This window comes from Urocitellus parryii, chromosome 14 (assembly GCF_045843805.1).
Source record: "Urocitellus parryii isolate mUroPar1 chromosome 14, mUroPar1.hap1, whole genome shotgun sequence".
In the NCBI taxonomy this organism is placed as follows: Eukaryota; Metazoa; Chordata; class Mammalia; order Rodentia; family Sciuridae; genus Urocitellus; species Urocitellus parryii.
This window is the reverse complement of record NC_135544.1, coordinates 7,195,187-7,209,978: the sequence shown is the minus strand read 5'-3', so window position 1 is coordinate 7,209,978 and position 14,792 is coordinate 7,195,187. Positions and strand designations below refer to the sequence as shown.

Below are 14,792 nucleotides of genomic sequence, written 5' to 3'. Positions count from 1 at the left end.
CAATGTCTGGGAAGCTTTCAGTAAGCTAAAAGGGAATGTGTGCTTCCTACAATTTCATACTCTTAAGAAAATGCACACCTCATCTAAAGTTCTGACTTCTATCCAGCTTCCTAGAGAGCAGTTATAGGTAGAGGTGGATAAGCCATATTAATTAACATGGAATTTCAAAACTAAAGATGGCCAGGAGAGTGACCCCAGAAGGCCAAGCTATCTCTTTATGTCTTTGGGCTCTGCCAAGCTCATAGGTATTTCTCAAAATTGCAGGATGTCCCGAGTGATCATTCCTTTCTAATACTTCCAGGACATTTTGTTTAAGCTCTTGGATATTTGATGTCTGTTGGAACATCTCAGCTCTGACTTCCTAGGAAGAAGCAGCTTCTAGTTTAGAGACAGGGGTTAAGGGAGGTTGTAAACTAGGTGCCTGGTAAAAAGGTGAAAGAGCTCCGTGTTGGTTCTCAGGAAATGAGGGAGAAGATGCTGGGGGTGAGTCTGAATGGAAGGAGCTGGACATAGGCTCAGTATGTGGATTACAATGAAGGAAGGAGGATGCAGAGATAGGACTTGGTAGGGGGGGTCATAATTCAGGGAAGGCTGACTGGATTCTACTTTATACAGTTGACCCTCCAATATCCTTTGGTTCTGTTATCTGCAGATTCAACCTCAGATCAAAAAATATTATTCACTAAAACAATATAGTATAACTGTTTGTGTAGCATTCATGTTATATTAGTTATTATAAGTAATACAGAGATAATTTAAAGCACACATAGGAAGATGTGTATAGGTTATGTGCAACTATTATGCTATTTTACCTGAGGGACTTGAGCATCTATAGGTTTTGGTATCCGTGGAAGTCCTGGAACCCATGCCTTGTGGATGCTGAGGGATGACAGCATTTGAGTTTTGCAGGACAAAGTATTGAAAAACACACTGTGTAAAGGACGGGATCTCAATTTCAGGTATGTATGATTTTTTTAAGCAAATCAAGGGATAAAAATGAGGTGACTTCTACACAATGAACTCTAATTTTCAATTTGCTGAACTCTCACCTAAGATTTGGAGAAAACTTAAAACTCTGTGAGTCTCCAGTTTTCCCCATTAATGGAATCATTTAGACAGCAGCAGCTTTGGGGGCATATAGGAAACGAATATAGATGTCACATGACTGAGAAAATAACATGAGTGCCCAACACAGTCCAGTCACCCACCCCTCGAAGAGCCGCACCAACAACAAACTTGCAAAACCTTTCTTCCCTTCCTCTCAAGTCCCGGAGAGCAGAAACCTGGGGCTACTGGGCTCCTGCAAATCCTTTTACAGAAAGAGCTATCAAAATCTGTTTAAACAATCTATTTCTCTGGTTGTTTTCTTTCCAGTGTTTTTTCTTTCAGGTATTCTTTGCTAACAATCATAACAAAAATATCTATTCTAAAATAACCAAGATGTTATGACTAAAAATGCCAGAGGTATATATCCAGTTTATGAGAGAAATTGCTTTCTAAAGAGGAGTTAGGTTTATCTTCTGTGGAGGAAGGCAGCGTTTCTACCAATATTATAGTTGCACTAAGAAAATAACCAACTACTTTCATTAAGAGTATGAGACAAGATTTGTATTTGTTCGTGTAATTGAATTTAATGCTGCTGAAATTTGTCAGAAAGCTATTGAAGTTTAGACCATATTTTTTACAGTTAGGAATACTGCCTAAGAAGTTGTCTTTCCGTTTACATAGAGCAGGACTTATGCTGACCTTAAAAGGGTCATGAATCAATCACTGTATGAATTTGCATAATGATGATGGCATCAAAGAGTACCTCCAACAACTCTATTTTTTATTGTATTTACTTATTTATTTTCAGCGCTGGGGATTGAACCCAGGGGCACATTATTATTGAGCTAAACTCTCAGTCTTCTTTTTAAAAATTTTTTATTTTGAGGGACTCGCTAAGTTGCTCAGGCTACCTTGCACTTATGATCCTCCTGCCTCAAGCCTCCAGGGTCATTGGGACTGCAGACATGTGCCACAGCACCTGGCCAATCAACATTTGTGGGTCCTGCTTATGGTCTGCCTACCAATTCACTGTTTGCCATTTGGTGCTCTATGCTTACTTACGTACCAGTGCCCCTAAAATGTAGACTCATGAACGGTTTATGCTTCTGCAACTAGTTTTTCCCTCTCTAGGGCCAAGTGGGTCACTATTTCACCAACACATCTCCATCTTATTGACTTCAAATTTTCAGAAGAACTTCCATTTCATATTTAAAATATCATGCTTAGTGTTTTTTTTTTTTGTTGTTGTTGTTTTTCTCTTATTTTAATGGCATATCCAATTAGGAAAACCTGAAAATAGGGAAACTTATAAAGAACACAGCAACAAACTCCACAGTAATTGTACTAGCCTAAGCCAATAATTATTAACATGTAGGTGTGTTTCCATATAGTCTGTTTTTTTAAAATAACTTTTGTTGGGTCTACTTTAAATACCTTTAAGTTCATCTATCCTAAGTGCCTATTTCAGTGATTTTTCGACTTGTGTGACCACCTTCCAGAAATTTACTTTTAGAACACTGTTCTTATTTCTTTCTGAGGTAAAATGGATATAAAATAAACCATACATAATTACATATGCAACTGAAGAAGTTTCTTACACTCACATGCACACACATCCACACATCTGTGAAATCATCATCAGAATCAAGTTTGTGAACATATCCAACATCAAAAGCTTTCCTATCTCTTTATAATCCCTCTCTCTACCTGGCCTCCTTGGTCCCCAGGTAATTACAATCTGGTCTGTATCACTAGAGGTTAGTTTGTATCCATAATTTGTTTCTTAATATTCTTAGTATCTCATTGTATAAATATACTCTTGTATAAATATAATCAATTCACCTACATAGAGGGATTTTCCTTGTTTCCAGTTTTATCTGTTACAAATAAAGCTGCTATAAACACGTGTACTTTAGTCTTGAATGGACATGTTCTGTTATTTCTCTTGAGAAACTACCTAAGAGTGGAATAGTTGAATCATATGATAGGTGTATTTGTTTATTTAACTTGTTAGAGACACTATCAAACTGTTTTTCAAAGTGGTTTCACCATTTTGCATTCCAACCAGCAGTGTAAGAGAGTTGTATTTCCTTCACAACCTTGAGATCATTTGGTATGGTCTGACATTTTAATTTTGACCATATAAGTGGGAGTTCAGTGGTATCTTCTTGTAGTTTTCTTTTCATTTCCCCAATAAATGATGCCAAACATCTTTCATGTTTTTATTTGCTATCTACATTATCAACTTTGTTAAAATTTTTCCTTAATTGTTTTCTTTTCCCTATTTTTAAAATTAATGCACTATAATTATACATAATAGTGGAGTTTGTGGTTCCATATTCCTAGATGCATACAGTAAAAGAATATAACATCTATCTCTGTCTCTCACCTGGGTTCACCTTGGTTGATGGACATATAAATCTCCCAAGAGTTCTCCTCTGGAATGGCACCATGTGGTATGAGTAAACTCACCCCTAAGACAAAAAATGCAAGAGGTTATTCATAGGTATTCCAACTGTTTTAAAGTACAGCATTTAAGTACCTTATAGCTACCCACAACAAAGAGCCTTCTCAAGGCAATTTGTGAAATTCTAATCCTTAGAAGGTTTATTCATTGTTTTATAATTGTGACATAGAGAAGGGCATATTATTCCATTGAGTATTCAAATCAGTTTCTTTTCTAAATTTTAAATCTTTCCAACATTGTTTATCTATTAAAAGACTGGGTGTCCTAAAACCAGGCACCATCAAACATATCTGGGAATGTTTTATTTATTTATATATATATATATATATATATATATATATATATATATATATATACACACACACACACACACACACACACTTATATTGCTATAATACACATATATATAAAATATGTATAGTTATATATATATATATAAAACATATCTGAGAATATTGATACATCAGTTGATCTGCTCCCAAATTTTAAAATGTATTTATCTTATTTGTATCCACTCACTTCTAGAAATGTACCTGGGATAATGGGTGAGCTAAGATTTGCGTAAACCTGTTATGAATTGTGCATCAGGAAGCAAGATGAGGTGGTACTCAGAGGCCTATGCAGTTTGCCAAGAAAACTAGGAAAAATAAAAGCATCTGATAAAAGCTGAGGAACCTTTTAGGTTATTGTGTAACCATTATGGTCCTAAATTTGCAAACAGAAGCTAAAAGAGTTAAGCTAAAAGTGACTTAACCACATTCATATTAATGTGAAATTGCAAAAAACCCCAGCAGTGTTATGAGCAAAATCACATAATGCAAGGAGGAAAGACATAGGAAGTCACATCACACTGCATTTTAAATGTCCCCTCTCTTCTCTTGAATGCAGTGAGGAAAATATTTCACTTTGGCCAAGAGAGATGTCTAGGGAGAGCTGAGATTCTTTTTAATGTAGTTTCTTGTTTATAAAAAGAAATGAAGTAGAGTAATAGTATAATCTTTACAAAATAAAATCTCAGGGCATCCTATTTTTTGAATAATGCATCTCCTCATCTTTTTTTCTCTCTTTCATTAGAGTTAATCACACAAAAATCTTTCAGGCTGCTGCTGCTAATTTAAATCTAGAGATGGCAACTTTTTTTTTTCCTTAGCCTTCTACGTGCCTATATTAGCAGCTATACAGTTGAGGAATGCAAGACTCATTGCAAAACAAGTTATTTGTGATTCCTATGTATGAGCAATATTTAGTAACATGCTAGTTATCATTAGTATCTTTCAATAGCACCAAGAATGAGGCACATTTAAATCTTGCTCACAGCCTTACAGCAAGGAGACCCATTTATATTCTGGACCTTAACTTCAGTCGTAGGAGAACTCTAACCGACACACTTAGGGACCTCCAATCAGGAAGGTGCCTCCTTGCATTTTCTAGTTTTCCTTAAACAGAGTTGCCAAAAGAAGGGGCCTCCATGATATCCTTTCCTGCTGTTGAACACAAGTTGCAATGCAGAGGATATTTGGTGTGTTTGGCTGTCAACCTGAACATGCCCTAGTTATTGTGCCTTGTCTTAGTTTGACGTAGAACTTTCTCTGCTGCTGCCTTCCCTTCAGGCTCTCTAGCCCACGAAGACAAAGACACAGGCAAGCCCTACTCTTCATAATGCCACATCACATCAACAACACTTAGCAGAATGCCTTGCACAGAGCAGCAGCACACTAAACAGATCATACACACATGAATAAATGAAGAGGATTCAAAATTCCTGGTAAAAACACCAGTCTGTAAGTCTTGTAGTCTGGTGTAGATCATCATGGCTTAATGATCTACTTCCAGATCCAAAGAGAAGGAATATGAATGAAGCTATCTGAAAAGGGGCTATTAGGCAGCACATCATGTCTTTGTTCTTTCAAGTCAGCTTAATTCCCTGGGTTTAGATTGAAACATTATTCATGATACTCCTAAATTCAACCAGAATCTACAGGATAATTGGAGCTTTAAACTATTTTTTCTCTTCTTCAATCAGAAATTATATTATTATTATTATCTGTCAAACATACTTCCCTCCTCCTACCCAAACATGCAAATTGTATGCAGAGTCTGAAGACAGTCAATCAAGGCAAGGGTTGTAGAGGGAGGGAGTATTGTTGGCAAGTTATATATATTATGAAGAATGAGAGTCACTGTGGGAAAGTTTTATGCCTATGGTTTCTTAAAGAAGTATTCATTTTCAGTATGTCATTCACTAGTTAACTCTGATCAAAGAAAAATATATTCCCCCCCAATTCCACCTGCTATTCTGACAGCCTTTTATTTGATATGACAACAGAACCACCTGTCTGAGTTTCTTGTTTCATATTTTGCATAATAAATCATTTCTAGCATGTGCCATATGACAATTTGGGATGGATGGCATTAAAGCAATCTGATTTCTATGTGTTGATTTCTTTATCCCCAGGGCATATTTTGCATTTATATCCTGCAAATAACAGGAGATATGTTTCAACTCCCTACATGTATTTTTTTTCCAAACACATTCATAGACTCTTGTTCAGTGCTCCTTGTCAAGAACTTTGAAAATTCCCCTTTCACAGAATAGGTGTGTGAGAATCATTGACAGAGCTATCAGAGTTCTTAGTTTTCAACTTGGGTCCTTGTTAAGTCAGAGGGGGAGGAAAAGAAAGCTCTTTGGTTCATCATGATTTAATCTCCTCACTTTCTTTAATGAACATAAAATAAACATAGCTGATGAGTGGGTTGGTCTTGGCATTCCTTCGATATGTGCAGAAGATACATGTGTACATACACACACATACACACACTATAAAATGATGAAGGGAAGAGAAAGGAGGAGTACTGGCCAACCTATTCAATTCATAACTACTGAGACAATGCCAATCATGAGCTAGGAAAAGGAGATAAAGTGAAAGCACAATGATTCAATGCATGACTTTGTATGAGTTATGATGTGTGTATCTTGTTCTTTGAGAGGGTAGGGGATGTGACTTACATTTCTTCATCCAGAACACACCCTTGTCACTTATGAAACCTTACAGGGAAAGTACTTGGTAAATATGGTTGACTGATTCACTCTACATTGAGTCATCAAAAGAAGAGTGACATCATATGCAAACATTTATACACTGATTCTCACACATATTTCAACCAAGATCCTTTCATGTCCAAAAACCCTAACCAAGAAAGGTATGGAGGATTGAAATTTTATCCAAACATAATGGCATTAGAGGGTTATTTAAAAGAAGTAAAACAGATTTTGAAATGACATTTAAAGAAAGTAATTAATTTGGGAGAGTACAAACAAGTCAACATTCATCAACTTAAGGAAAAGTTGAGTTTCAAGTTAGTAAACTGTTAGAGAGTTCAGTTGGCTAGAACAATAATATTGGACTAGTCCTATTACAGATTTCATTTTATGAGATAAAATTTTAGTTAGCTTTACTTTAGAGAGAAACCTTCCACAGCCTTGTATCTGTGCTAATCTAATGATGCTTGCAGATCCAATGGCCCCATCCCTCTCAGCCAGACACCCTGTGACTCAGCACACTACCCAATTCTCATTGTTTAGGACTTAGGGGACAAAGTGAAATTCTGCCACCCACTTAAGTCCCAGGCTGCAACTCCAAAAACTAATCCACAGTTAGGACGTCATTTTAAAAGTGAGCCGAGCTGGGCACCTTATGTGTCCTGCAAAACATCAAGAAAATCTCCTCTCTTCCAACCCAAAGAAAGAAAGAAAATACTTGGAAATTAATTGTGCTTACAACATAGCCCAGGAACTGAAGTGGCAATTCAAAGGAGCAGCTTTGCAATGACTATTCATCATCGCTCATCATGAAGGAACACGCTTAGCAAGGTCTATGAACACTGAGTGTGTTTATTAGGTCATTTACTGATGAAATGAGACTGTCATTGCATTAAATTATCTACTTGCATATAAGCCATGCAAAGCTATAAACATGGTACTTGTTGTGGTCATGCCAAAGAATGATTTTGGGGCTACTTGATCATGCCCTAGGTAACATATTTCAAAGGGGCTTAAACCCAGGGGACTACCTAGACACTTTCAGCTAATATGGCTACCAACTCTAACAGGCATTTAAAACTTTCTGAGATAACAACCACAAAGCTTAATCTTAGCCTTGGTCCTGGTGTGCCGTGTAAATCCAATAGACCAGTAGAGTGGTGGCATTTCTGTTCTGACAAAGGGATGATAAACATCCTAAAATGACTTTGACAGGATATAACTATATGAAGTATTTAAACAAACTCTGGAAAGTACACAGGCACACACTTACCACCCACCTGTATTTGGCATTACTAGGCGCCCTCCTAAATGGCCAAAGACACCAGTTGTCCTCAGTTCTGTCCTTGTGGGGAGTGATGACAGATTTTGGATGTATGGCGTTTTATTTCGGGGATGCATTGTACTAAAGCTGCGGTTGTTTCCATGGGGAAATGTCCCAGAGTGATTCTTGCCATGGTACTCAGCTCTCTCAGATACTCCCAGAGAAACCATGAATGAGCTCTGCACTTTGACTTTGATGTCCGACAAAGGGTTGAAGAGGGAGGACTCTGTCATGAGTTCCTTGTCCAGCGGGTCCTGTAGACAGATGGGACCGCTGTATGTTCGGCTCACTGTCAGGTCTGGTTGCATGGCAGAATTCAGGAGCAGGGAGTTACCTGGGTAAAAAATATATATATACTGATCTGTCACTCAGAAACTACGACACCTCCATTACCCTTTTACAGCTGCCTTCTCTAACCGCAGGCCCACCCTGAGAAAGCAGACACAACAGGTTGGTCACAACAGGTTGGTCTTTAGTGACCAACACCTTGAAACTCTGGCCCTCCTTCCAGTCCCTTCTTTCAATGCTGCCAGACTAAATCCTTCACCTTCTGAGATCTTTACATGCTTGATTTGGAAAACAAATATTTCTGGCACTCTGGCAAGTAGCTCAGGTATTGTTGTTCATGTGATTTTAACTGGCAAAGAAGAGCTAAAAATAAAAAAAAAAAAGATGTTTTGCAATCCAGTTCGGAGCAAAAATAACATCTGTTCATTTTAAATGGCAAGAGATGACACAGCTTGGTGACTAGGTAATGCTGTTTATAATGAAGCTGCCTGGTTTCAACACATTTTTCGTGGAATTCTGGGCATTTTCTTGAGCTGCAGGAGGACATGATGTGTCCTCAGAGCAAATGGTTCAGGGGACCTCATGAATCGCTTCATGTCTCAGTAGCCAATTCACTGAACATTGCATATGTCACCGAGAGGAAAACAATACTCCATATGGGGACAAAAAGCAACTCAGATTCTATGTGGGGAGCAGCTCAGAACAGTCTCCTTTCTGTCTGAAAACAAATGAAAAAAAAAAAAAACAATCTCTACAAAAGCATGAGAAATTGGACTTTGTCATCTGTTGGGGAGCACCAATTTTTTCTAAGCCAAATATTAAAAAGAAATGCTGTGATTTTTTTTGTGATGAAGTAATCTCGTTTATTAGTAAATAACAAAATAACCCTCAGTCCCAAACCTCCCACCCATATCAGTCCGTCAATGTGACATCTCAAATTGAAACCCAAACCATATTAAACAATTTTCCTTTGGGGCCTGACAGAAATGTTTAAAGTATGGTATTTTTGAAAATGTTGCAATTGTAGGCCATATTGTATTAGCCTCTATTGTTTTTCCATTTTCATAATTTGTAACAATGCCAGCAGGAAATCTATAACCCTGACTTTTACCACCTCTTATTCGGATGCTCTAAGACTGCAAAATCACAGAGAAAATGTACAAATGAGATGAAATAATGCTGCAAGATCTAATGTCTCCTTGATGGTGTATTTTTTCCAAGCTTGGAGCTACTGTGCCAAGACAAAGGCCAATCAAGTCTCTGAGTTTTGTAACAGAACCACATTGAGTTCTATAGCTTAGGAACCATGTTCTTGTTTAAAGGTCTCTCTGGGCAAGAAGTGGGACTGCAGAATGATCCCATGTCTGAAAAGAGTTGGGAACTGACGTTTCCATGGAGACTTCAAGAATTATATGTCCAAGTCTAGCAAGCCCTCACCTATTGAAACTTAATTTTTTATTATTCTTGAAAGACTCTCCCAGCTCATGTGAAGCAAAGAAATGAAAAATATTTCCTAAAATTAGGTAGCACAGACATGGAGAATGCTTGATAATAAAAGTACGTACAGGGCAGGGGATGTAGCTCAGTGACAGAGTGCTTGCCTAGCATGCACGAGGTCTTGGGTTCCATCCCCAGCCCTGAAAAAAAAAAAAAAAAACATATACATATGACAGAGTCCACAGTTGAAGAATGAAGTTGGGGTGGGCAGGGGTGAGTGACTGGCCCTGATCAGACTTCAATCTACTCTTTGAAAATCTATTTTCAAGTTCTTAGTCTACTATAAGCATAACATTCTATTTTAGAAGGCTGGGAACTGAAACCTGGGCCTTGTGCAAGGCAGGCAGGTGCTCTACCACTGAGCTGCACCCCAGGGCATTAACAGTCTCATTGTTTCCCTTTCGGCAGCACCAGATATATTGTTCAAGAACAGATACACCTAAGACACTGCAGGTGAAAGCCACATACTATGCATACGAGGTGTATCATCACAAGGGATATAGGGATAGTAGCAGCTGCCAAGGATTCTTTCCTATATCATTAGTTTCATGAGATCCTTGATCAAAAGTAAACAAGGTGGTCAGACAATTTGGTAAGGTAATGTATTCATTTAGAGAGTGACAATACAAAATTCCCTTTCCTCCCGAAATGTGCACAGGCCAGGCAATGGCACTTCTCACCTGCTACTCGGTGCTCATGAAGCAGGATGGCAGCCTGTACTGAAAGTATCATCTTCCAGAACCATGTTCACTCCATTTATGAGCACTTGCCATCCATGCACCAAGGGATTATATGGGTTATTCTAAACAATTTTATCCTTACAAGAACACTATGAGTTGGATGTTACTATCCGCATTTCACAGCTATCAAAATTGAGACTCCAGATAAATGACTAGGTTGCAAAGCAGTTTTAGACTCAAATCTGACTTATTTATTTATTTATTTATCCTCTATCTGTCTACAACAGGGACTGAACCCAGAGGCATTGAGCCACATCTCCAGCCCTTTTTATTATTTATTTTGAGACAGGATCTCTCTGAGTTATTTAGGGTCTCTCTAAATTGCTGAGACTGGCTTTTAATTTGTGATCTTCCTGCCTCAGCCTCCCAAGCCCCTGGGATTACAGACATATGCTTCCATGCCCAGCTCAAATCTGATTTTAAAGACTGAGGATTTGTACATAAAACTCTCACATAAATGTATTTCCTCTAAATTCATTAAGTGTTATGGTCTAAGATACTGACATTTATTATTTGATGGAAATATATTTCTAGTATCTGATGTAGTATAAAAATTAATTCTTCACTACCTGCATTTTTAATTAAATCATATATATATATATATATATATATAGTAAACAATATATCCAAATCTAGGAGATGCATTCTTATCAGAGGCCTAACACTGAGGTGCTCAAATATAAATGACAAGAGGAGTCACTCGACTCTTCTGGCCATTTCTCAATTTTTTTTTTTTTCTATCAGGTTTGGGTTTCCCTTTGAGTAGCCGTCTCCTCAATCAATGATAATCACTGAGACTTTGCAACCTGGGTCACGGGTGGTACTGATAACACAGTAAATATGAATAAAGGAGACAATATGGACGATGAGGGTCAAGATTGAAAACATCATCTTCTGAAGAGTGACAGTTCCATTTTCTCTAAAACAAAAGCCACATAGGTCTCATCCCACCTCACAGTAAGTAAAATATTTGGTTCATAAAAGAGAACTAACTGACTCTCTTTTGAAAGGTAGTATTGGTATGTTTGGCATGCTAGATGTTCCTTTCCCCACAACAAAAGAGTTGTTGGACGAGGCAAGAGCTGAGAGTCATTTCGGCTGGTATTTAGTCTGTGTCCCTTGCTAACTGACCCGTCCTATATCTTCTGAGATCTTCTTACTTATTTAAAACAGAAGAAAAAAATGTATAATAGAATAAATATGCCAGGGAGGTTGTGGTCTGGGCTTGGTCCTCAGCCTGGAGTAACAGTATTTTAGTTAACTCAATTAAATGATATCCTCCAATCAGGCTTCTTAGTGGAGAAAGTTAGTTAATTTGAGGTAAAATAACTCATTAAACTCACTATGTTTCAAAAATGGAATTGCCTCATTTATAAATGCTGCTAGTGGTGAACTGAGATCCATTTGTCCTCACTGCAGCTGAGGACCTAAGCAGACCACCCTGTTGAGCCTGGTGTCCTGTCGAGCCTGGTGTCCTGTCAAGCCTGGTAGCGGCTCCCAGTGCCACAGCTACCTTCCCACAGGGCCAAGGAGAACACTGGGGTCCTGTGGGAGTGTAGTCTACGGTCCCGAGGGCGAGGTATGAGGGGACCTGCGCCGCTGACCTTGACGGACTGTTTTGAAGTTGAAGGTCTGGAAGCCACCTGTCAATGCAGAAGAGTCGATGACGTCCACGCCATAGTCACTCTGGCTCCGTCTATAAAGGGTGACACCAATGACCAGGACTGCCACGGCCACAACTGCAGCACCCAGGCCTGAGTACAGGGCAATGTCGCTGGCATTCTCGATGCCTGAAAGACACAAGGGAGACCTTAAGTGGTCAACGGAGGCGGAGGCGCAGAGCCAATGAGCCACACTGGGATGCAAAATGAAATGCTATTGAATTTTTGGAGCCACTGCTCAGAGAAAATGACATATGTAGCTAGCCACACAAGTCGTACTTTCATTCACACAGTAATCATGTTTCTGAAATGCCTTGTATAAATCAAAGTGATGCTCGTCAAATATCTTAACTGCATTAAGGTAGCTTACCATGTAATAGACTCTTGCAGAGAATCAATTTTGCAAAGAACATAATATTTTTATAGTGAACGCAGACAACTCCTTAACTTATTTTAGGAAGTCATATTTACCTGCAAAATACTTTTTATATCTTATTTTTATTTGAGGGAGGACAGACTCATACAAATGACAGAAATAAATGGGTGACTATTCTGCTTATACATGACTTGGGGCACATGCATTTATGGAGAACGGTCTAAGGTAAGAAGCTAACATATGATCTGTGAGTCAAGAAACAGAGGACCAGAGTTCACAAATATTAATTTTAGCTTTGTTACAAATCATTCAGATTCAGAGAACACTGATGACCTCAGTTTAGGGATACACAATCATTATGAGAGATGAAGGTCTTGGTTCCAGGGGTTCTATGTCCATGTAAATAATCTCTGATACCAATTAAATGCTAGCTGCTAACACTTCATCGTGGAAGCAGACTGGTCTCTAAGAAGGCACATGCTGTTTCTCCCATACCTCTCCTACTCCATCCTATTGAATGCATGGGCAAAGCAAAAATAAAATCGTTAGTTTGGATTTAGAATGTGGGTGTCTCCCCACCACCCCCAGAATGTGCTGCCAATGCTTTTCAACCTTTTCCAGATGTGCCCTGGGTATGGTTCATCCCTGGAATGGATTCATAGCGGTGGATTCAGCATAGATTTATTTCCAACCACATAATCCTAAAAGAGGTGGAACCTCAGAAATTGTGTGGAAATGGAAGGTGGCAAGGGCTACCTCCATAATTAATCTTCCCACCGATTATGCGGTAAGTACACTTAATGGGTACCAAAGTAATTACTATGTCACCCTGTGTTGGGCCCAGAGGATGAAGATGAAATAAACCCATCATATATTTACCTTGTAATTGCATGGCACTTACTATGCATTCGCCGCACCCTAATGTGGCACTTATGTTATCAAATGAGTAATACTAACCACACAAGTAAAGTGAATTTATCTTCAACAAAGTTAGTGGACTGTAAAATAAGGTGCTCCCAAATTAAAGAGTGAATAAGGAAATTGAGCAGAACCAGTTCAGTAATAGGGCAGTAAACACATAAAAATAACTTGCAGGGGAAAGCACAACTGTTAAAAATCATAGTATCTAAAAGGTCAGAGGTTTGTCAAACACAGCTAATAACTAGAACAGCCATGGTGGGTACTTGGACCTTGGTTCCAATTTCATGATGGCCCAAATGGGAGGGGTGGGGATGGAGACCTACTTCTCTGATCACCCAGAAACACAGGCATGTTGAATAATGTCCACCCTGGGATTCCTAGGTCTGCCTCTGTCATTTGGAGGGAGACGGAAGGTACCCATCAGTCTGCTGGAGTCCCTGTCAACCTACTACTCAAGGAAATTCCACAGAGAGAATAAATAGACCCAGAGCATGAGGACACAAGACACAATAAAAGCATCAGGCCAGAATACCAGGCCAGGGAGGGAACTGTGGATTCAAACCAATTAGCCTTTTTCTTCCCTTCCCTCCGGTTCCTTGGGCACTGCTGACTGATGACACTACCACATTAAAAGGTGTATCTAGGGAGAACACACCTGCTCAGCAAATGTGCACGTGCAGAGAAGCAGCCTGGCAGTGCACGGAATGCAGCTGCTTCACTGCTGAGCAGGCAAAGCAGAGACAAAGACACCCTTGAAGGACCGGAAGCCAGGAGGGTGACCTGGGCAAAATGCCCAAGCTGAAAATGGATATCACTGGGCAGGGACATAATGAGACAGAATGCAGGAGCAGGAGTATGTTGTCACAGTTCCCCTGGATTTCCATTTTGTCCTTATATAGCCATTCTCTTGCTACTCAGGTAACCAGAATTCTCATTCTCTCTCCAGATATAAGCCCTATTTTTAGGCAAAGTCCCTACCTATGCCTTGGCACTGAACTATAAATGTTTGATAAGACTCACTGTGCTTCCTCTCCCAGGAAAATCTGCAGAATCTATTTGACTTAAGTCCAAGAGAATGAGATGCTAAATGATAAAATTTAAAAAATTAGTGGAGAGACTTTGGGGGTAGGGTAGGGAAAAAGGGAGAGAGACCTGCATGGTGTGTGCTGGCTCCCCACGAGGCTCCTCTGACCCTGGGAAAAGCCAGGAGCCCGTGGAGAGGGATTTCTGTAGAAATGTACACAAAGTATTGATTGATTTTACAAGAATCTTCTGTTGTGGGAATTACAAAGTTCAGGGCATAATAATTTCATTCATTCAACAAACATTTGTTGAGGCCCAACCACGTAACAGAAATAAGGATGCATGGATGAATTCACACATGGTCTGTAGTCTCAGTCATTTCTTGTCTAAAAGTCAGATGGTGATGAG

The 14,792-nt window shown here is 39.0% G+C and overlaps 1 protein-coding gene across 10 annotated transcripts in view; it reads right to left on the bottom strand.

Moving 5' to 3' along the window:
• The window catches only part of Unc5d (unc-5 netrin receptor D), a 505,260-nt gene that overhangs the window by 64,576 nt on the left and 425,892 nt on the right, over positions 1-14,792 (bottom strand). For 5 of the 10 annotated variants that reach the window (XM_077792633.1, XM_077792635.1, XM_077792638.1 and 2 more), the window contains 3 exons: positions 12,008-12,193; positions 7,835-8,212; positions 3,437-3,521 (listed from right to left, as the gene is read on the bottom strand). In XM_077792633.1, the coding sequence (XP_077648759.1) occupies positions 3,437-3,521; positions 7,835-8,212; positions 12,008-12,193 (649 nt within the window). Of the gene's footprint in view, positions 1-3,436; positions 3,522-7,834; positions 8,213-12,007; positions 12,194-12,935; positions 12,951-14,792 lie in introns of all 10 variants that reach the window. The other 5 variants (XM_077792636.1, XM_077792637.1, XM_077792640.1 and 2 more) reach the window with 2 other exon arrangements.